Below are 23,416 nucleotides of genomic sequence, written 5' to 3'. Positions count from 1 at the left end.
ACGAAGGTGACGTTCGAGTACTCGGCTTCCGCCTCCAGGGAGCTGGTGTAGGAGGCCTCGCCGACCTTCTGCAGGTAGAAGGAGGCCCCGAGGTGGTAACTGGGCGAGGCACATTGGATTCGGAGGGACTCCCCTTGTGCGAATATACTGGAGGTCCTTAACACGGCGATTTCTGGGCTTTGAAGCTGCTCTGGGTCAAAAGAAAACATCGTGAATAAAACATTTGCCCCCAAAGCCCTCAGGTCACAGGGGTCGACAAATGTGGAAGGTCCTGAGGGGACCTGACAGGGCAGGCGCTGAGAGGAGGTTTCTCCCCCTCATGGGAGAGGAGGCACTCGGTAAACACAAAGGGTCGCCCATTTAGGGCGGAGATTGTTTTCTCGATCTTTCACGGGACGCGGGCTTCGCTGGCCGGGCCCAGCATTTCTATTGCCCGTCCCTGGTTGCCCCTTGAGAAGGTGGTGGGTGAGCTGCCTTCTTGAACCAGTCTGTGTGGTGTAGGTACACCCACAGCGCTGTTAGGGAGGGAGTTCCAGGATTTTGTCCCCTGTGGTGTAGGTACACCCACAGTGCTGTTAGGGAGGGAGTTCCAGGATTTTGTCCGTGTGGTGTAGGTACACCCACAGCGCTGTTAGGGAGGGAGTTCCAGGATTTTGTCCCCTGTGGTGTAGGTACACCCACAGCGCTGTTAGGGAGGGAGTTCCAGGATTTTGTCCCCTGTGGTGTAGGTACACCCACAGTGCTGTTAGGGAGGGAGTTCCAGGAATTTGTCCGTGTGGTGTAGGTACACCCACAGTGCTGTTAGGGAGGGAGTTCCAGGATTTTATCCCCTGTGGTGTAGGTACACCCACAGCGCTGTTAGGGAGGGAGATCCAGGATTTTGTCCCCTGTGGTGTAGGTACACCCACAGCGCTGTTAGGGAGGGAGATCCAGGATTTTGTCCCCTGTGGTGTAGGTACACCCACAGTGCTGTTAGGGAGGGAATTCCAGGATTTTGTCCCCTGTGGTGTAGGTACACCCACAGTGCTGTTAGGGAGGGAGTTCCAGGATTTTGTCCCTGTGGTGTAGGTACACCCACAGTGCTGTTAGGGAGGGAGTTCCAGGATTTTGTCCCTGTGGTGTAGGTACACCCACAGTGCTGTTAGGGAGGGAGTTCCAGGATTTTGACCCATCGACAGTGAAGGAACGGCCGATATATTTCCAAGTCAGGATGGTGAGTTGCTCGGAGGGGAACTTCCAGGTGGTGGTGTTCCCCATGTACTGAACCATGTGAAAAGGGATCACTGACATTGAACCGAAGTGTTGTCAAGCAACAGATACAGAAAATGCTGGAGAAACTCAGCAGGTCTGGCAACATATGTGGAGAGAGAAACAGAGTTAACATTTTCAGTCAGCATGACTCATCTTCAGAGCTAAGTAGAAGTAGAAATGTGATGGGTTTTACACTATTTAAGAGGAGATACTGCAAAATAGAATTCGGGGATAGGTGGGGGCTAAGGAGAGAGTGACAATGATGCCATATTTGCAATAGGGAGTGTTAAAGGCTAAAGGAGATGCTGATAGTGGAATAAAGGTAAGATCGCAGAATGTGTCAAGAGCAGATTAACACATTACATTAACACTATTAAGACATTCTGCCTCCTTACCTTTATGCCACTCATTGCAACAAACTAATGTCAATAACTCTGCAATTTTCTGATTGGAATGATAAGCCATGCTATATATATATCTCAAGGTATCCAGTAATAAATGGCACTGACCCATGTCCTTGGTCCTCTGACCGATTTTAGTCCAATTAGATAGGGTCTTCACTCAGGTCTGCATCTGCCCTCCAGCAGATTTGTGGGAGTGCTGAGTTGTTTGGTATAATTGTACTGGAACCGTTGGGTCTCTCAGGATGACAGCACATCTGTGTCCATGCCACACCCTCAATTGGGGAAGAAGGCCAGTCTCATTCTTGCTTGGTCTTCATGACTTATACATGACTCCAGATCCACATGAAGATGGTTGAATTTAACTGCCCCTCAGAAATGGCCCTGGAAACCACCCAGTTAACCTTTTTCAGGTCAATGAGGGATGGGTGATAAATGGTGGCATTGCCAGTAATGCCCACACCCTGAGAACGAATGAAACAAAAGGCACCAGCCTCCCTCCTATATCTGATGTAAGTGGCCAATATTCGTGTGTGGACTTGAACAGTGAATTTTAACACATGATCCAAACTCAATAGCGTTAGCATAACCTGTTAACCTGCTGTTGCCACATTCTGCTTTCTCGCCTTCACGCCGCTATCCGCACCTTCTTTAGTCTTTAACGCCCTCTTTCTATTGCGCCCTTGACATCTTTATCGATCTATCATGAGCGCCCACCTATCCCTGACCTTCTATCTCTCTCCACTTGCCACAGAGCGTGAAATCCATCACATTTTTACTTCTCTCTGGCTACGAAGGAGATTCACACCGACTCAAAACGTTAACTCCGTCTCTCCCGCCAGCGGAGATTTTTTTAAAAATTATTTCCCAGCCTTTTCCGTTTTTAGTTCAGGTTTTCCCAGCGTCCGCAGGATCCGGGCCCCCACTTCCTTGGCCTTGTCGGCACTTCCCATTCAACGGAAGGACATCGTCCGGCCAAATCCTTACCTGAACAGATCACGCCCGCGTCATTATTCTGGCGACAGGTCCGGGGCATGATGACCTGCGACGGGCAGGACCACAGGAACTTCTCCGTCCCATTGCAGCGGACGTTCTCCAGCAGGGTCGGCCCTGCCCCTTCTCCGAAGTGGCCGCCGGGAGTGGCCGATTGGCCAAACCCGCAGCCCACCTGGTGGCACACCACCTGGGCGTCGACAATGTCCCACCCGAAATCGCAGATGGTTCCCCAGGTGCCATTGTAGAAAGCTTCGACTCTACCGGAGCAGGAGGTGGGTCCATCCACAAGCCGAAGTTTAGCATTTTCTGTCGAGTGTGGAAAACAAACACTGCAACATTGACGATCCAAACACACACGAAAAAAAGAGTCATCGGAGGGTCTATACCATTCGGCATGTTCCATAGCCCATTGCAGACAACTCCAAGGATGGGAAACGGATTATACTTCTTTAAAAAGCATTTATTCGGTTCAACGGATTAGCTCGCTGTTTACGTGGCACCTGTACCTGCGAATTGGGAGCACTAGTTGGCCAGGCAAACAACGCTAGACGAAATAAGTGACAGCCATTCACTGACTCATTCCTCGGGCGTCGCCTTGACCAATCAGGATCAAGCTGCCTGGTTTAAATTTCAAGCAACACTCGACAGTTAACTGTCAGTCACCAACACTGGGGCGCCCTCCACGGCAACGCCTCTCTACCAATCAGAGCCCACGTGCCAGCCAATCGGCACACTCTTCACATGCGGTACGAATTGTTGTTTCCACCCCGCCCCCCACCCCCACCCCCGCACTTGTAATGCGAAGTGTCCTGATGAGTGCAAAGGTGCAAAGATTCGACGTGTCTCTCTTTTCACCTGAAAGCCGGCCTTACCTACGACCGCGATCTCCACCGATGCGCTGTCCTCGGACGCAAAGACCAGCTCCGCCACCTCCAACTGGTAGTTGCACCAGTAGGTCCCCTCGTGGCTCTTGTTAATGTGCTCGAGATCGAACTTCACGTTGCCCTGACTGGAGGAGATCACGCCCGTTAAGACTGGCGTCTCTTCGCTCATTTTGTATAGGGCCATCTGCGCACCCTTGTACAGGGAAGACGCCCCACACACAAACTTGATGGTGTCTTCCTTGAAGAATAGACCATTTCCAGATACTGTCAACGTCGGCGGAGGTGGCTGAGCTGTGGCGACAGAAAACAAGACTTGGTTTCTTCTAAAAGACTTGTTTTTGACCACTGAAGGCCTTCCTTGCCACACTGGCGGACAGTCCTCCATTTGCCAATCGGACATTCTGCGCGTTCTGCGTGAACGAACTCGACTGGTCAGACCACATTTGGAATATTGTGAGCAATTCTGGGCCCCCGTCTCTCAGGGAAGGATGTGCTGGCCCTGGAGAGGGTCCCAGAGGAGGTTCACGAGAACGATCCCAGGAATGAAAGGCTTAACCTATGAGGAACGTTTGAGGACTCTGGGTCTATACTCGATTGAGTTTAGAAGGATGAGGGGGGGGATCTGATTGAAACTTACAGAATACTGAAAGGCCTGGATAGAGTGGACGTGGGGAAGATGTTTCCATGAGTAGGAGAGACCAGGACCCGAGGGCACAGCCTCAGAGTAAAGGGAAGACCTTTTAGAACAGAGATGAGGAGAAACTTCTTTAGCCAGAGAGTGGGTGAATCTATGGAATTCATTGCCACAGAAGGCTGTGGAGGCCAGGTCATTGAGTGTACTTAAGACCGAGATAGATAGGTTCTTGATTGGTAAGGGGATCAAAGGTGACGGGGAGAAGGCGGGAGAATGGGGTTGAGAAACTTATCAGCCATGATTGAATGGCGGAGCAGACTCAATGGGCCGAATGGCCTAATTTCTGCTCCTATGTCTTATGGTCTCTTATGGTGCCAAGCAACTGAACCCAGGCCGATGGTGGCCTTCTGCTCCACTCACTAGTCATGCAACCAATTGAGTTAAGCGATGTAGGAGGCAGGTAAGCTTTGGGGAAGAGTCAGGAGGTGAGTTACTCGCTGCACAATTCCCAGCCTCTGCCCTGCTCTTGTAGACACAGGGACAGAGGGACACAGGGACAGGGGTGGGCCATTCAGCCCATCGAGCCTTCTCCGCCATTGAATTGGCTCCTGGCAGGTCATCGACCTCTCCGCCACTTTCCCGCGCTACCTCCATATCCCTTGACGTCACTGGTCCCCAGAAACCCATCGACTTCTCTCTCGAACGTGCTCACTGACTGAGTTTCCACAGCCCTCTGGGGTAGAGAATTCCAAAGAATCACCCTGTGCTAGCTGCCAGCATCATCCAATGCAGAGGGACGTTACTGCAAGGTGTCCAAGAGGTCTTAGATGGGAAAATTGCGCCATTTCCCGGCCGTGCAAGTGACAAAATGGCGCCTCAGTTTTCTAGCCCCAAACCCCCGTGCCGATCTCCATCAAAGCTTGGACAACATTCAGGCTTGGGCTGACCAGTGGCAAGTAACCTTCAGGCCGCCCAAGTGCCAGGCAATGGCCATCTCCAACAAGAGCGAATCTAACCATCTCCCCTTGGCATTCAATACCATTACCATCGCTGAGTTACCAACTATCAACATCCTGGGGGTGAGGGTGGTTACCATTGACCAGAAACTGAGCTGAACCCCACCCCCACATAAATCCTGCACAATGGAGGTACACCAGATTAATCACTGGGGTGTTGGGATTTCTTATGAGGAGAGACTGGGGGGGGACAGGGTCTGTATTCCCTGGAGTTCCGAAGGATGAGGGGTAGCCTCACTCAAACCTAGGAAAATCTTACAGGGCGTGACAGGGTGGATGAAGGTTGGATGCACAATTTGGCTGGTGAGCCTAGAACTGGGGGGGACCGAATGTCAGGGTAATGGGCTGGGGTGAGGAAGGATTTCTTCACTCAGATGGGGTGGGGGGTGAATCTTTGGGATTCCCAGCCAAGAGGGTTGTGGAAGCTCAATCATTGGCCACGATCAAGAGTGAACATCTGGAGACTAATGACATCGATGCTTATGAAGATAGTGTGGGAAAGTGGCGGAGAGGTAGATGATCAGCCATGAGATAATCCAATGATGGACATAAGACCTAGGAGCAGAAATTAGGCCAATCGGCCCATCGAGTCTGCTCCGCCATTCAATCATGGCTGATAGGTTTCTCAACCCCATTCTCCCGCCTTCTCCCCGTAACTTTGATCCCCTTACCAATCAAGAACCTATCTATCTCGGTCTTAAATACACTCAATGACCTGGCCTCCACAGCCTTCTGTGGCAATGAATTCCATAGATTCACCCACACTCTAGCGAAAGAAGTTTCTCCTCATCTCTGTTCTAAAAGGTCTTCCCTTTACTCTGAGGCTGTGTCCTCGGGTCCTGGTCTCTCCTGCTAATGGAAACATCTTCCCCACGTCCACTCTATCCAGGCCTTTCAGTATTCTGCAATTTTCAATCAGATCCCCCCTCATCCTTCTAAACTCCATCGAGTATAGACCCAGAATCCTCAAACATTCCTCACATGTTAAGCCTTTCATTCCTGGGATCGTTCTCGTGAACCTCCTCTGGACCCTCTCCAGGGCCAGCACATCGCAGGAACAGGCTCGATGGGCTGAATAGCCCACTCCTGTTCCTGCATCCCTATGTCCCTGTGCCTACAAGAGCAGGTCAGAGGCTGGGAATTCTGCGGCGAGTAACTCCTCTCCTGACTCCCCAAAGCCTGACTACCCTCCACATTGCTTAGCTCAACTAGTCACATGACTAGTGAGATGACCATTAGGCCCCCAACTGCCTGGGTTCAATTGCTTGGAACGGTCTAGGTAGTTCATGTAGGGTTGACTCCTTAGCTTCTCCCATGCTTAAATTGGGTTGGGGGGGTGGTGGAGGGAGGTGGGGGTTGAGGATCAGTCTGTATAACCCATGTCCCTTGCACATTAGCCTGAGGCCCCTGTATCACGGGTCCACTGATATTATCACTATGCCGCCATCTCAGGCCGATAAGTGGCAGATGGAATTTAACCCTGAAAAGTGTGAGGTGATACACTTTGGAAGGAGTAATTTGACAAAGAAGTATTCAATGAACGGCATGACACTAGGAAGTTCTGAGGAACAAAGGGACCTTGGCGTGTGTGTCCATAGATCTCTGAAGGCAGAGGGATATGTTAGTGGGGTGGTGAAAGAAGAATATGCAGCACTTGCCTTTATCAATCGAGGCATAGATTACAAAAGTAGGGAGGTCATGTTGGAGTTGTATAGAACCTCGGTGAGGCCACAGCTGGAGTACTGTGTGCAGTTCTGGTCGCCACATTATAGGAAGGATGTGATTGCACTGGAGGATGTGCAGAGGAGATTCACCAGGATGTTGCCTGGGATGAAACATTTAAGTTATGAAGAGAGGTTGGATAGACTTGGGTTGTTTTCGTTGGAGCAGAGAAGACTGAGGGGCGACCTGATCGAGGTGTACAAGATTATGAAGGGCATGGACGGGTGGATAGGGAGCAGCTGTTCCCCTTAGTTGAAGGGTCAGTCACAAGGGGACACAAGTTCAAGTTGAGGGGCAGGAGGTTTAGGGGGGGGATGTGAGGAAAAACATTTTTACCCAGAGGGTGGTGAGGGTCTGGAATGCGCTGCCTGGGAGGGTGGTGGAGGCGGGTTAGCCTCACATCCTTTAAAAAGTACCTGGATGAGCACTTGGCATGTCATAAACATTCAAGGCTATGGGGCCAAGTGCTGGTCAATGGGATTAGGTAGGTAGGTCAGGTGTTTCTCACGTGTCGGTGCAGACTCGATGGGCCGAAGGGCCTCTTCTGCACTGTGTGTGTGATTCTGTGATCCTCCGATCTCTCCGGGACTTGGTCATTCTCTCCACGCATATTGCCGATCGTCTGTCTCCCTCTCTAACCCCGGAGAGATACTTCCATGTCTCCCTCGTAGATATTGACCAATTCCCATTGCCTGAAAACTGACCGATCCCCACCCCCAACCCCCAAGACCCCAGCTTTATGTTCAAGGGGTGAATCAAGGGTGGACCCCAGGAGACGGTTTCGCGCACACACAAAACAACCCGAGCTGGGGCGGGGTGGGGGGGAGCATTCGGCCTATCAAGACCGTCCCAGCGTTGAGCAGACCTGCACCCCACCCCCCAACTTTTTCGCATTTTCGTTCATGGGGTGCGGCTGTCGCTGGCCGGGTTTAGCGCTTTGTTGCCCATCCCTCGCAGGACCTTGAGAAGGTGCTGGTGAGTTGCCTTCTGGAGCCTCTGCGGGGGCGTGGGTACACACCCTCAGCGCGGTGAGGGAGGGAGGGAAGTCCAGGGTCTGGACCCAGAGGCAGCGAAGGGGACGGCCGATATCGTTCGAGGGCGAGTGACTTGGAAGGGGAACCGGACCTCACTCCCACCCCCACCCCCAGCACATCCACCACTCCATTCGCCCGCCCAGATTGTACATTCCGCACCATCGCTAGTGACTAGCGGCCCAGCACGCTTAAAGGGCAAGTGTAGACACTCGCGCACAGGAACTTGTGTAAAATAACACTGCTTACGTATGTACATAAGCATCTGCAGTGGCTGACTATGACTGTGGATATAAAATGATGCTGGGTGGATGGATGCAATGACTCCTGGACTCCAGTTTTGCTGAAATATATTCTGTAAGTTTTTTTTTTGTAGAATTCGCATTATGGGCAACTTTTGAGGGAATTTTAATTTCCAATGCATTACATGGTTCCTGAGGTCTGTTGGCAGTGTCTGAACTAAGCAGGCATCGCTGGGAGTGTTATGTGTATGTGTGTGCATGTGCTCGATTCATTTTAATACTGGGAGCAGGAAAAGGCAAAAACGACCCCGTACGCGCGGGCATTACCAGAGCACGTGGCAGTAGCCCCGTTCAATCGATCGCAGCTGATCCCGCTGATCCAGGCTCTCGCCGGACAGACCCACAGGTGGGCCTCGGCGCCGCTGCACTGGACCATGCTCAGCCAGATGGGTTTCTGGATGTCGGCGAACTGCGACGGGTCCATTTGCCCCTTGGCAAAACCGCAGCCAAGCTGCCTGCAGACCACCTGCACGTCCGTGATGCCCCAGAATTCGCCGCACACCGAACCCCAGGTTGCGTTGTAGTACACCTGAACGGTGCCCGAGCAGTCGTTCTCTCCGTTGACTAAGCGGAGTGCCACGTCATCTGCAAGAGAGGAAACACGTTAGCCCGGCCAGTTGGAAATTAGCCCTCTGGGGAGATGGTGGTGTAACGGTAACATCACTGGGCTAGTAATCCCAAAGTCCCAGGCTAGTGGTCTGGTGGACGTGAGTTCACCAGCAGCCAGTGGGGATTGATACTCAACTAATAAATCTGCAATTCTAAAGCTGGCCTCGTTGCTGTTAACCGTCTATCAGCAATTGTTGCAAAATCCTAATAGCCTTTAGGGAAGGACATGCGCTTTGGGTTTGGCCTACATGTGACTCCTACAGTATGGTTGCTTGAAATGTTCAAGGGATGGGCAGCTCTGACTGAGATGAATCCAAAATCTGCCCCTATTTCGCCTTATCCCTAGTACAGAAGTTGGGTGGGGTGGAAAACACGAGTTATACTGCAACTAGAGTACTGGAGACAGTTCTGGTCACTATATGACAGGAAGTACGGTGCAAGTAAGGGGACTGAGGAAGGGAATTGGCATGTTGGTCTTTATCACAAGAGGATTCGAGTCGCAATTGCAGATGTTTTGCTGCATTTGTGCAGAGACACAATTGTGTCTTGGCTTGACCACACCTGGAGTATTGCCTAGAGCTTTGGCCTCCTTACCATCGAGTTATGCAGCACAGAAGCAGGCCCTTCAGCCCATCATGTCCATGCAGCCATCATACACCTAACTATTCTAACCCCATTTTTCCAGCACCTGCTACGGCTTTTCAAGCGCTCATCTCAACACTTCTTATGAAGGATGTAATTGCCATCGAGGGAGTGGGGCCGAGGGGCCACCGGACGAATTCCTGGGATGGCGGGATTGCCTCGTAAGGAGAGATTGAGGAGTCGGCGCATGTGCTCCATAGGGTTTAGAAGAGCGAGTGGTGTTCTCATTGAGGGACCCAACATTCTTACAGGGATCAAGGTGGGGAGCTCAGGACATATTGATAAAGATGTCATGGACGCAACGCAAAGGGAGTGTTAAAGGCTAAAGAAGGTGCTGTTAGCGCGTAAAGGTAAGATAGCAGAATGCGGTAATAGCAGTTCAACACGCTATACTAACACACTTAACACATTCAATGATGCAGGAAGGATGATTCCCTCTTTGCTAGGGAGGGCGGGTGTCTAGAACCAGGGGACACAGTCTCAGAACAAGGGGTTGGCCGTTAGGATTGAGATGTAGGTGAATTTCTTCACTCGGGGGGGGTGGTAAGCCATTGGAATTCTCTACCCCAGAGGGCTGAGGAAGCTCAGTCATCGAGTATGTTCAAGGCAGAGGTTGATAGATGTCCAGGTACCAATGACATCAATGGATATGGGATTAATGCGGGGCAATTGTGTTCAGGTAGATGATCAGCCCTGACCTAGTTGAACGGCAGAACAAGCTCAAGGGGCAGAATGGCCTCCTCCTGCCCCTATTACCTATGCGACCCATATTTGCTTTCAATTGCTTTATCAACACAATGGGCCACCTTCAAAGGTATGTGAATTTGACCAGCAAGGTGTATCCTCCCACCAGGCACTCAGCCTCGTACAATTCATCATATATTGTCTTCCTGTGTTAGTCCCTCCCAACCGCAGCACCGAACACGTCTCCAAATTCGATCCCATCTTCCATCCATCTGCTCAATTCACCCTTCATCATCAAGAAGGCAAGAACTGGAAACAGAGCAGGCCATTCGGTCCATCGAGCCTACTTCATGGCTGATCCGCTTGTGGCCTTAACTCCGTTTTCCTGCCTGCCCCCCTCACACCACCACACCCCCCGCCCTCCCCCCACCCCACCACCCCCCCACCCCTCTTCCCACCCCCCCACCCCCCAGTGATGCTTGACTCTCTTGCCATCCAAAAATCTGGTCTAACTCAGCGTTGGATATATTCAGTCAACCAGCCTCCTGTGCCCTCTGGGGAAGAGAATTCCAGAGACTAACTGAGAGAAGCAATTCCTCCTCACCTCCGTCTTAAATGGGAGACCCGTTAATGTTAAACCGTGCCCCCTGCTTCTCGACACTCCCGCGGGAGGCAAAAACCTCCCGGTGTCTACCTTGTCAATGCCCCCGCAGGATACCATGTGCATCAAACAGATCACCTCTCATTCTTCTAAAACCCAATGAGTATAGGCCCAACGTGCTCCAGCTTTCCTCATAAGACAACCCTTTCATCCCAGAAAGCAGCCTAGTGAAAATTCTCTGCACTGCTCCCAATGTAAGTATACCCGTCCTCAGGCAAGGAGACCAAGGCTGTACACAATACTCCAGGTGTGGTCTCACCAACGCCCTGTACTGTTATACCAAAACTTCCCGACATTTATATCTCATTCCCCCTTGCAATAAAGGGCAAGTAACATTTGTGCCACATCAGTGCCAGGCAATGACCATCACCAACAAGAGAGAATCTAACCATCGCCCCTTGACATTCAATGACGTGACCATCGCCGAATACCCAACCCTCAACGTCTACGAGATGTGCTGCAGGAACCCACCAAGGCTCCTGAGGCAGCAGCTTCCAATCCCATCGAGAAGGACAAGGGCAACAGACACATGGGGAACACCACCACCTGGAAGTCCCCCTCCAAGCCACTCACCATCCTGACTTGGATATATAATCAGCCGTTCCTTCACTGCCGCTGGGTCAAAATCCTGGAACTCCGTCTCTGACAGCGGTGTGAGCAATTCGGTCAATAACTGCTGGCCTTCCCGTTGACTTCCTATCTGCTATAGCTGCATGCTAACCTTGTGTGATTCACGGACTAGGAAACCAAGTTCCCTCTGTACAGTAGCATTCTGCGACCTCTCTCTATTTTGGTAATGTTTTGCTTCTCCATTCTGCTTCTAAAATGGACAACCTCACTTTGTACTCCGTTTGCCAATGTCTTGCCCACTCACCTAACCCTCGCAGACTTTTCGTTTCAGTCTGTTTTTAACCTCAGCAGCTTTGGCTGCAATACAGTCAGTCCCTCCATCCAAGTCATTCATATCGATTGTAAATAGCTGAGGCCCCAGCAACGATCCCTGCGGTGCTCCACGAGTTATGGTTTGACAACCAGAAAATGGTCCATTTGTCCGGACTCCCTTGTTTCCTGTTAGTCAGCCAATCTCCTATCCATGCTAATATATCACCCTCTGCCCCCATGGTCTTTTACATTGCGCTCTTTATCAGGCACATTATCAAAATCCAAGGTCACCACATCTACTGGTTCCCCTTTACCGCCCCTGTTTGTTACATCCTTAAAGTGCTCCAATTCGTTTTTCAAAAACTATCTCCCTTTCGCAAAATCTTGTTGATTCTCCCGGATTGCATTATGACTATCTAAAGGCGTGCCTACTCAGTCATGGATTTCGCATTTCCCCAGCTGTTAAGACTAACTGGCCTGCAGTTCCCTGCTCTCAGCCTCCCTCCTTTCCGTATTAGTTGTGTTACAAATAGCCGTTTGGCGATACAGAACTTGAACATGTTGCTGAAAATAAAGACATGTTATCCATTCTTTACATCTCGCACTCCTCAGGGCAAATGTCCTGTTGGGCGCAAGATGAAATGTTTCAACAGAATATATTTTCTCAGCAAGTCTCACACTTTCGGCTTTCCAATCCGCTGGGGACTTACCAGAATCTAGGTGGAGCTTTGCAAGATTGCAACCAATCCAGCCACTATCTCTGCAGTCATTCCCTTTAGGACCCTAGGGTGTGGTCCACCAGGTCCAGGAGCCTTGCCCTCCTGAAGTCTGCAACTATGCTAATGACTATCCGGGGATAAAGGTTAAACGGAGATCCATGGGAAATCAGAAGAACGAGGGGAGATCTTATTGAAACATGGAAGGTCTTGAGGGAATTGGAGCGAGCGGATACTGGGAGAATATTTCCTTTCATCTGGGAAACTAGAACGAGGGAACATGTTTCAAGAACACTAGGGTCTCTCTGTCAATTACAGAGAAAAGGGGGTGTTGTTTCCTCTCTCTGAGAGAAAGTAGAGTTCTCTTCCACAGGAGGTAGTGGAGGCTGGGCGTCAACATTTATTCAAGGCTGAGTTACATCGTTTTTTATGATGCGAGGGGGTCAAACATTAACGGGGGGTGGGGTGGGGGGGAAGACAGGAAAGTGGGAAATGACCAGTTGAACCATGATCTTTTGAGTGGTGTTGCAGGTTCAAAGGACTTACTCCTGCCTCCTAGGCCATATGTCCCTATGCTCAAGCTTTCTAATGCCCCCCTCCTCAGTCTCTTCACTCCCGCTGATGCCAAGGCAGCCGAATATTAATATTGGGGCACTATATCGAACAATCTAACATACATGTTCCACGTATTGGACAGTACTTACTGCAGCCAATTCGGTATGAAGGTGTTTTTGCAACTGCATGAAATGGCTGAACTGCTGCCATCATTTCTATCACGATGATTGTCATCGAAACCCATCTGCTTTACTCATACCTTTAGGGAAGGAAACCTGCTGTCCTTACCTGCTCTGTCCTGCGTCTGATTCCTCAGGTACGGAGGCAGTCCATGTCCAAATGCAGCAGGACCTGGACCAATATCCGGACTTGTGCTGACAAGTAGCACTCGCGCCACACACAAGTGCCAGGCAATGACCATCTCCAACACCAGAAAGTGCAGCCCATCGCCCCTGAACTTTCAATGGCACTACCATCGCTGAATCCCCCACCAACAACCTCCTGGGGGGGTTACCATTGACCAGAAACTGAACTGGGACCAGCCATATGAATACTGTGGCTACAAGAGCAGCTTAGAGGCTGGGAATCCTGCGGAGAGTCACTCACCCACTGACTCCCCTAAAGCCTGTCCACCATCCACAAGGAACAACTCAGGAGTGTGATGGGATACTCTCCACTTGCCTGGATGAGTGCAGCTCCCGCAACACTCAAGAAGCTCAACACCATCCAGGACAAAGCAGTCCCGCTTGATTGGCACCTCATCCACAAACATTCACTCCCTCCACCACCGACGCACAGTAGCAGCAGCGTGTGTACCATCTACAAGATGCACTGCAGGAACTCACCAAGGCTCCTTCCACAGCACCTTCCAAACCCATGACCTCTACCACCTAGAAGGACAAGGGCAGCAGACACACGGGGAACACCACCGCCTGGAAGTTCCCCTCCGAGCCACTCACCATCCTGACTTGGAAATATATCGGCCGTTCCCTTCACTGTCGCAGAGTCAAGATCCTGGAAAACCCCTGACCCAGCCAGAGACGCCCGCCTGGAATAAAGAGCAGCCGGTGGTGCTCAGCGCTACTCACCGATCACCGTAAGGTATATGGGGTCACTGCGGGAGGAGTTGAAGTGCTTTCCAACGATGTCTGCCTGGTACGAGCAGGAGTAGTTGCCTTGGTCCTCTTTCGTGATGTGGTGAAGTTTGAAGTGGGAGCGGACCAGGCGCGAGGAAGCAATAGTCGTGCTGATGAAGTTCTGGTCGTTGTCCTTGTACAGGTAGAACTTGGCTCCCGAGAAGTAGTTGGGTGCCTCGCACAGGATCTCAACGGACTGTCCTTTCATTAACCTGCTGGAATCCCCGCTCACGCTGATATCCGGCGTCACGAGGTAATCTGTACCAGGAATCAGATGGGGGAAAGCATTATTCCGGTAAAAACACGTGGGATAAGCAGCCGAAAAAACGGGGCATTGTCAGAGATCCGAAATCTAGACAGATAGGTAGACAGATGGATAGACAGATAAATAGACAGATGGATAGACAGATGGATAGACAGATGGATAGACAGATAAATAGACAGATAAATAGACAGATGGATAGACAGATGGATAGACAGATGGATAGACAGATGGATAGACAGATAAATAGACAGATGGATAGACAGATGGATAGACAGATGGATAGACAGATAAATAGACAGATAAATAGACAGATGGATAGACAGATGGATAGACAGATGGATAGACAGATGGATAGACAGATGGATAGACAGATAGATAGACAGATGGATAGACAGATGGATAGAGAGTTGGATAGACAGATAGATAGACAGATGAATAGACAGATAAATAGACAGATGGATAGACAGATGGATAGACAGATGGATAGACAGATAAATAGACAGATGGATAGACAGATGGATAGACAGATGGATAGACAGATGGATAGACAGATGGATAGACAGATGGATAGACAGATAGATAGACAGATGGATAGACAGATGGATAGACAGATGGATAGACAGATAAATAGACAATGGATAGACAGATGGATAGACAGATGGATAGACAGATAAATAGACAGATAAATAGACAGATGGATAGACAGATGGATAGACAGATGGATAGACAGATGGATAGACAGATAAATAGACAGATGGATAGACAGATGGATAGACAGATGGATAGACAGATAAATAGACAGATAAATAGACAGATGGATAGACAGATGGATAGACAGATGGATAGACAGATGGATAGACAGATAGATAGACAGATGGATAGACAGATGGATAGACAGATGGATAGACAGATGGATAGACAGATAGATAGACAGATGGATAGACAGATGGATAGAGAGATGGATAGACAGATAGATAGACAGATGAATAGACAGATAAATAGACAGATGGATAGACAGATGGATAGACAGATGGATAGACAGATAAATAGACAGATGGATAGACAGATAGATAGACAGATGGATAGACAGATGGATAGACAGATGGATAGACAGATGGATAGACAGATGGATAGACAGATGGATAGACAGATGGATAGACAGATGGATAGACAGATAAATAGACAGATGGATAGACAGATAGATAGACAGATGGATAGACAGATAAATAGACAGATGGATAGACAGATGGATAGACAGATGGATAGACAGATAAATAGACAGATAAATAGACAGATGGATAGACAGATAAATAGACAGATGGATAGACAGATGGATAGACAGATAAATAGACAGATGGATAGACAGATGGATAGACAGATGGATAGACAGATAAATAGACAGATAAATAGACAGATGGATAGACAGATAAATAGACAGATGGATAGACAGATAAATAGACAGATAGATAGACAGATAAATAGACAGATGGATAGACAGATGGATAGACAGATGGATAGACAGATAAATAGACAGATGGATAGATAGATGGATAGACAGATGGATAGACAGATGGATAGACAGATGGATAGAAAGATGGATAGACAGATGGATAGACAGATAAATAGACAGATGGATAGACAGATGGATAGACAGATGGATACACAGATGGATAGACAGATGGATAGACAGATGGATAGACAGATAAATAGACAGATAGATAGACAGATAAATAGACAGATGGATAGACAGATGGATAGACAGATAAATAGACAGATGGATAGACAGATGGATAGACAGATAAATAGACAGATAAATAGACAGATAGATAGACAGATAAATAGACAGATGGATAGACAGATGGATAGACAGATAAATAGACAGATGGATAGATAGATGGATAGACAGATAAATAGACAGATAGATAGACAGATGGATAGACAGATAAATAGACAGATAAATAGACAGATGGATAGATAGATGGATAGACAGATAAATAGACAGATAGATAGACAGATGGATAGACAGATAAATAGACAGATAGATAGACAGATGGATAGACAGATGGATAGACAGATAAATAGACAGATAAATAGACAGATGGATAGACAGATAAATAGACAGATGGATAGACAGATAAATAGACAGATGGATAGACAGATTGATAGACAGATGGATAGACAGATGGATAGACAGATAAATAGACAGATGGATAGACAGATGGATAGACACATAAATAGACAGATAGATAGACAGATGGATAGACAGATGGATAGACAGATACATAGACAGATAAATAGACAGATGGATAGACAGTTGGATAGACAGATGGATAGACAGATAGATAGACAGATGGATAGACAGATAAATAGACAGATGGATAGACAGATAAATAGACAGATGGATAGAGAGATGGATAGACAGATGGATAGACAGATAGATAGACAGATGGATAGACAGATGGATAGACAGATAAATAGACAGATAAATAGACAGATAGATAGACAGATAAATAGACAGATGGATAGACAGATAAATAGACAGATGGATAGACAGATAAATAGACAGATGGATAGACAGATTGATAGACAGATGGATAGACAGATGGATAGACAGATAAATAGACAGATGGATAGACAGATGGATAGACTGGCAAAGCCAGCGAGACTGCACTTTTCTCCTGTTACCCGTCCTCCTCGGTATTCAGTCCCTAACAAGGCGCTGAAACTGAATGTTCAGAGGGTCGTAAAACCCGACACATCATACGAAAACAGAAACAGAGATACCCGGAAAAACTCAGCAGGTCTGGCAGCATCGGCGGAGAGGGAGCACCGTTGACGTTTCGAGTCCTCATGACCCTTCAACGGAACTAAGTAAAAATAGAAAAGGGGTGAGATATAAGCTGGTTTAAGAGGAGGGGGGTTTGTTGGGACAAGCAGCCGGTGATAGGTGGAGATAACCAAAAGACGTCACAGACCAAAGGACAAAGAGGTGGTGATATTATCTAAAGCAATGTGCTAATTAAGAGTAGAAAGCAGGACAGACAAGGTGCAGATGGCTCTAGTGGGGCTGGGGGGGAAATACTAAAAGGGCTAAAAGATAAACAATGTGTGGAAATACATTTAAAAATAACGGAAATAGGTGGGAAAAGGAAAATCTATATAAAAACAAAAAAGGAGGGGGAAGAAACGGAAAGGGGGTGGGGATGGAGGACAAAGTTCAAGATCTAAATTTGTTGATTTTAAAATCCACCGATGCTGCCAGACCTGCTGAGTTTTTTTCCAGATATTTCTGTTTCTGTTTTTGTTTTGGATTTCCAGCGTCCGCAGTTTTTTTTGCTTTTATCGATGCAACCCGGAACGACAAACAATAAAAACCTGGGATATAAGAGTACTGGCCCGAACTGCTTTTCTTTACCATAAAATGGAACACCGGTAAAAACCGGGAAATGAGGGTGCTTATCATGTTTCCCCCTTCTAAGAATGTCCCTTTTTCAGCAGCACCTATATATTATATATCTATATTTCAACCCGATTACTTTTTGATATAGCCGCCAGATTTTCAGCCTTGACTTGACTCGATCCTTGATGCAGGTTGTGCGGAGATCTCGGAGAGAGATAGTCTCAAGCGTAATTGAGAAAGCAAAATTCTATCGTGCCTCTTTGTTGATGAAATATCAGGCTAATAATCCTTTCGATTCATGTGCACTCAGGCTTGGGGTGTTTCAACATGATAGAGCGGGGGCTTTTAAATATATGAGGGCGTCAGCATTGCTTCATGTAAACGCGAGAGGCGGTGGCGTAGTGGTAATACCACTGAACTTGAAGAGTTCAAATCCCAACCTGATACTTGGGTGAAGTTTAAGTTCAAGCCATGACATTGGGCATGTGAAGCTATTCTCAGCTATCGTTAGCTCTGAAGCTATCATCAATTGCCATGAAAACCCCTGAACTGCCCTTGAACAGATTGGCCCATGAAGTTATAGTGAAGAGTCTCAGCCACGTTATTGTGGGCCTGAAGTCACCTGTTAAAACGTTGCAAGCGTTGGGTCCACTTGCGCCCGTTTTGCGCCAGTGTCGGGACAGATTGGCGCGGGAACGTGTAGGTGCGCCAAGCTGATTCGGTGGGTAGCTTAGGACTCGAGGCTGCTGTGCACTGCTAATCGCTAAAACGGTGGAACCAAATGGGGGTCCCTGGTGTTAGTCCCTGTAAATGGACCGAATATCCGGCGCTCCGCGTAACAGGCTCCGACGCCACCTCTTCTGCCTCACCACACGAGGCGATCTTGTTCAGCCCATTCACTGAGCCTTGCTGAAAGAAGACATTGTGTCCAAGGTTTTTGCCTTGAACTCATCAGGACAATAGCAAGAATACCAATCTCAGGGGAAGCTGTGCGAGAATAGAGTGCTGATTGGTTGGCAAGTGGACTCTGGTTAGAGGCGTTGCCGTGCACAATGCACCAGTTATTGGTGGCTGACAGTTAACTTCCAAGCATTGTTTGAAATGTTAACCCGGGCAGCTTGACTCTGGTTGGTCAAGGCGCTGCCCTGAGGAATGAACCAGCGAACGGCTGTCACTTATTTTGTTGAGATGGAGCAGGCGCAATGTGTGCACCTGTCCTTTCTGTCTGCCCTGTGGATTCATACGGGCAGCCTGCAGTACATGCAAATGCACCCTACTGCAAGCCCGGCTGACTATCGTAAATTGGATGCCAGCAAGATTTGTAGCACGGTGAGGGTAATTTAGCAAGTGTTGTCCAGCCGCAGAATCCCATCTAAGGTGGGACACTGTGTTTTGAGTTTGGCCGGCACAGGGTGCTTGGGTGCAGTCTGTACCTTGCCCATTGCGAACAGCAGAAGGAGCATGCTGTTTGATCCGATATATCAGGGCCCTGACATTGGCATGTTTGCGATTGCCCTGATGAGTGAAAGGCAAAAAGCTTTGACACGATGTTTTTTTTCAGCAATACTCAAGCTCTGTGCCACCACACGACAAGCCCATTAATTTCTAACGCCCGTGTGCATGAATCAGTTTTGGCGAGTGTTCGGGATCCATGGTGGGATCAGTCCAAAATTCCATGCCCGTTGCTGACCAGGGTTGTAAGTTGTGAATTGGTTCATTGAAAACAATGTGTTAACCTGTTTGCCTGAAGTAAGCTGGCTCTATATGTTTGATGGGAATAATCTTTAGTAACTCTGTTCAATGAACCTAACACTTGCCTTTGTAAGCAATGATTCTAGTCTTTGCCTGTTAACTGGAATAATGTAATCTTCAAATAAAGCATATCATTGGATTCTGAATGGGCTGTTGTTGCTTTTTTCATAGTGTTGATGTTACATTTTCATTTTAATGCTTTCGTGGGATGTGGGTGTCACTGGCAAGGCCAGCATTTGTTGCCCATCCCTAACTGCCCCTTGACCTGAGTGACTAGCGGCGCCTTGTCAGAGGACAGTTAAGTGCCAACCACATTACTGGGGGGTTTTGGACTCACAGTGGAACAGGCCAGGCAAGGACTTTAGATTCCCTTCCCAAAAGGGGATTTCAGTGTCCTTGTGCTTGAATCACAAAAGGTTATTGTGCGGGTACAGCAGTTAATTAGGGGAGTTAATAGAATATTATCACTTATTGTGAGGAGGATTGAATACAAAAGTAGGGAGGTTATGCTTCAGTTATACAGACAGGTGTCAGCTGTGGCTCAGTTCATAGCACCCTCGCCTTTGAATCAGAGGGTTGTGGGTTCATGTCCCACTCCCGGAAACCAAGAACTGTGATTGTACTCGAAAGAGTTGCAATCTGTGACTGTTGATAACTCGAAAGAGTTTCCTTCTAGTCTTTAAAGGTGTCAGCTGTGGCTCAGTTCATAGCACCCTCACCTTTGAATCAGAGGGTTGTGGGTTCATGTCCCACTCCCGGAAACCAAGAACTGTGATTGTACTCGAAAGAGTTGCAATCTATGACTGTTGATAACTCGAAAGAGTTTCAGTTATACAGAGCACTAGTGAGACCACAACTGGAGTATTGTGTCCAATACTGGGCTCCTTATTTAAAGAAAGATGTAAATGCATTAGGAGCAGCTCAGAGAAGGTTTACCAGACTAATACCTGGAATGGGTGGGGTTGTCTTATGAGGAAAGGTTGGACAGGTTAGGCTTGTATCCGCTGGAGTTTGGAAGAGTGAGAGGCGACTTGATTGAAACATACACGATGATGAGGGGTCTTCACAGGGTGGATGCGAAGAGGATGATTCCTCTTGTTGGGGAATCTAGAACTAGGGGGTCACTGTGTAAAAATAAGGGGTTACCGGTTTAAGAGAGAGATGAGGAGAAATGTATTCCCACAGAGGGTCGGGAGTCTTTGGAACAAAGACAGAAAACATTGGAAAAACTCAGCAGGTCCGACAGCAGGAAAAAAACAAGAGTTAATGTTTCGAGTCCTTATGGCTCCTCTCTCCACAGATGCTGTCAGACCTGCTGAGCTCTTCCAACATTTTTTGGGGTTTTTTTTATTTCAGATTTCCAGCATCTGCAGTATTTTGCTTTTATCTTCGTGTATCTTTGGAACTCTCTTCGTCAAAAGGCAATGGAAGCAGAGCCTTTGAATATTATTAAGGCTGAGCGAGATGAATTCTTGATTAAAAAGGGGTTGAAATGTTATGGGGAGGAGGGAGGGTGGAGTGTGGGATTAAGGTTGCATTCAGATCGGTCATGACCTTATTGAATGGTGGAGCAGACTCGATGGGCCGAATGGCCTATTTCTGCTCCTATATCATATGTTTTTTTATGAACCAGATGTTAACATTGGAAGACGGTCACTATTACTGAGACTAGCTTTCATTTTTTTTTTTATTCATTCACGGGATGTGGGCGTCGCTGGCTGGGCCCAGCATTTATTGCCCATCCCTAATTGCCCCTTGAGAAGGAGGTGGTGAGCTGCCTTCTTGAATCGGTCCAGTCCATGTGGTGTAGGTACACCCCCAGCGCTGTTGTTTGGAAGGGACATCCAGGATTTTGACCCAGCGACAGTGAAGGAACGGCCGATATATTTCCAAGTCAGGATGGCTTTTGGCTTGTAGGGCAAATTCCAGGTGGTGGTGGTGTTCCCATCTACCTGCTGCCCTTGTCCTTCTAGGTGGTAGTGGGCGTGGGTTTGGAAGGTGCTGTCGAAGGAGCCTTGGTGAATTCCTGCAGTGCATCTTGTAGATGGTACACACACTGCTGCTACTGTGCGTCGGGGGTGGAGGGAGTAAATGTTTGTAGATGGTACACACTGCTGCTACTGTGCGTTGGTGGTGGAGGGAGTGAATACTTGTGGATGGGGTGCCAATGAAGAGGACTGCTTTGTCCTGGATGGTGTCGAGCTTCTCGAGTGTTGTTGGAGCTGCACTCCTCCAGGTAAGCGGAGAGTATTCCATCACACCCTTGACTAGTGCCTTGCAGATGGAGGACAGGCTTTGGGGAGTCAGGAGGTGAGTGACTCTCCGCAGGATTCCCAGCCTCTGACCTGCTCTTGTAGCCACAGTATTTATATGGCTAGTCCAGTTCAGTTTCTGGTCAATGGTAACCCCCAGGATGTTGACAGTGGGGGATTCAATGATGGTAATGCCATTGAACGTCAAGGGGGCGATGGTTGGATTCTCTCTTGTTGGAGATGGTCATTGCCTGGCACTTGTGTGGTGCGAATGTTACTTGCCACTTGTCAGCCCAAGCCTGGGTGTTCTCCAGGCTTGGTTGCATTTGGACATAGACTGCTTCAGCATCTGAATGCACATGCCACCAGCTACTGTGGTGGGTGTTTGAACCCATGTACCAAGAATATTAGCCTGGGGATGAACAGTCCAGTGAATGAGTACACAGCCACCATATACCCCATAACATGAAAGCACGTACACGCATTAGGAGCAGAAATTCAACGCATGAGGGGAACATAAAATAAATTGATTCATCGTAGTCAGTGCAACTCAGTTGTAGGGCTCAGCATACAGCAGACCCCCCCAATAAGATTACAACTACATTGAGATAGTGTCCAGGACGAAATTGTATTCCCACCAAGATTCTGTATTTAAGACCGAGGATAGATAGGTTCTTGATTGGTAAGGGGGTCAAAGGTGACGGGGAGAAGGCGGGAGAATGGGGTTGAGGAACTTATCAGCCATGATTGAATGGCGGAGCAGACTCGATGGGCCGAATGGCCTAATTCCTGCTCCTATGTCTTATGGTCTTAAATGCTGAGTTGTGGCAGAAAAACAAGGTGAGAAGTGTGTTTTTTCCCTCTGGCACCATGATCTGAAGGACCATTTCTTCGTTCCCTCTGGTGTAATATTGTGACGATCATTTCCCTGCAGGACTTGATATCGATAATTCATAGAGAGAATCGGGAAGCTTCCCCTTAGGGTAATTAGCTGATCATTGGTTTGTAGAACCATAGAACCATAGAACACTACAGCACAGAAAACAGGCCATTCGGCCCTTCTAGTCTGTGCCGAAATATTATTCCACTAGTCCCATTGACCTGCGCCCAGTCCATAACCCTCCAGACCTCTCCCATCCATGTATCTATCCAATTTATCCTTAAAACTTAAGAGTGAGCCCGCATTTACCACGTCAGATGGTAGCTCGTTCCACACTCTCACCACTCTCTGAGTGAAGAAGTTCCCCCTAAACCTTTCCCCTTTCACCCTAAAGCCATGTCCTCTCGTGTTTATCTCTCCTAATCTAAGTGGAAAGAGCCTACTCGCATTGACTCTGTCTATACCCCCTCATGTATTGAGTGTTCAGTTCAGCAATAAGATAACAGGCGTGTTGCTGAAAAAGAGGACACACATTGTCGAACCTTTTCGCCTTGCACTCATCAGGGATAGATGCAAGAACAGCAAATTTTAAAGTCAACAACAATTTATACCGCACGGGAAAAGGACGCTGATCAATTGGCAAGTCAACTCTGAAAGGGCGAGACATTGCCATGGAGAATGCGTTAGGGGACCATTGTACCCCCATGGTCTAGTGTAGTTTTTATTTTTAATGTGCACCACTAGG

At 48.2% G+C, this 23,416-nt stretch overlaps 1 protein-coding gene across 1 annotated transcript in view; it reads right to left on the bottom strand.

The window, feature by feature from the left end:
* LOC144675586 (uncharacterized) overlaps positions 1 to 23,416 on the bottom strand; it is a 59,935-nt gene that overhangs the window by 24,499 nt on the left and 12,020 nt on the right. Inside the window, exons 2-6 of the mRNA XM_078536246.1 lie at positions 14,075 to 14,380; positions 8,505 to 8,822; positions 3,521 to 3,823; positions 2,640 to 2,954; positions 1 to 190 (exon numbers count right to left, since the gene is read on the bottom strand). The exon at positions 1 to 190 is cut by the window's left edge and continues 116 nt beyond it. Coding sequence (XP_078392372.1) covers positions 1 to 190; positions 2,640 to 2,954; positions 3,521 to 3,823; positions 8,505 to 8,822; positions 14,075 to 14,380 — 1,432 coding nt within the window. The remainder of the gene's footprint in view (positions 191 to 2,639; positions 2,955 to 3,520; positions 3,824 to 8,504; positions 8,823 to 14,074; positions 14,381 to 23,416) is intronic.

Source organism: Cetorhinus maximus, unplaced genomic scaffold (genome assembly GCF_964194155.1).
Source record: "Cetorhinus maximus unplaced genomic scaffold, sCetMax3.hap1.1 HAP1_SCAFFOLD_1030, whole genome shotgun sequence".
NCBI lineage: Eukaryota > Metazoa > Chordata > Chondrichthyes > Lamniformes > Cetorhinidae > Cetorhinus > Cetorhinus maximus.
Note: the sequence above shows the minus strand (reverse complement) of the source record. Positions and strands in the feature narration are given on the sequence as shown.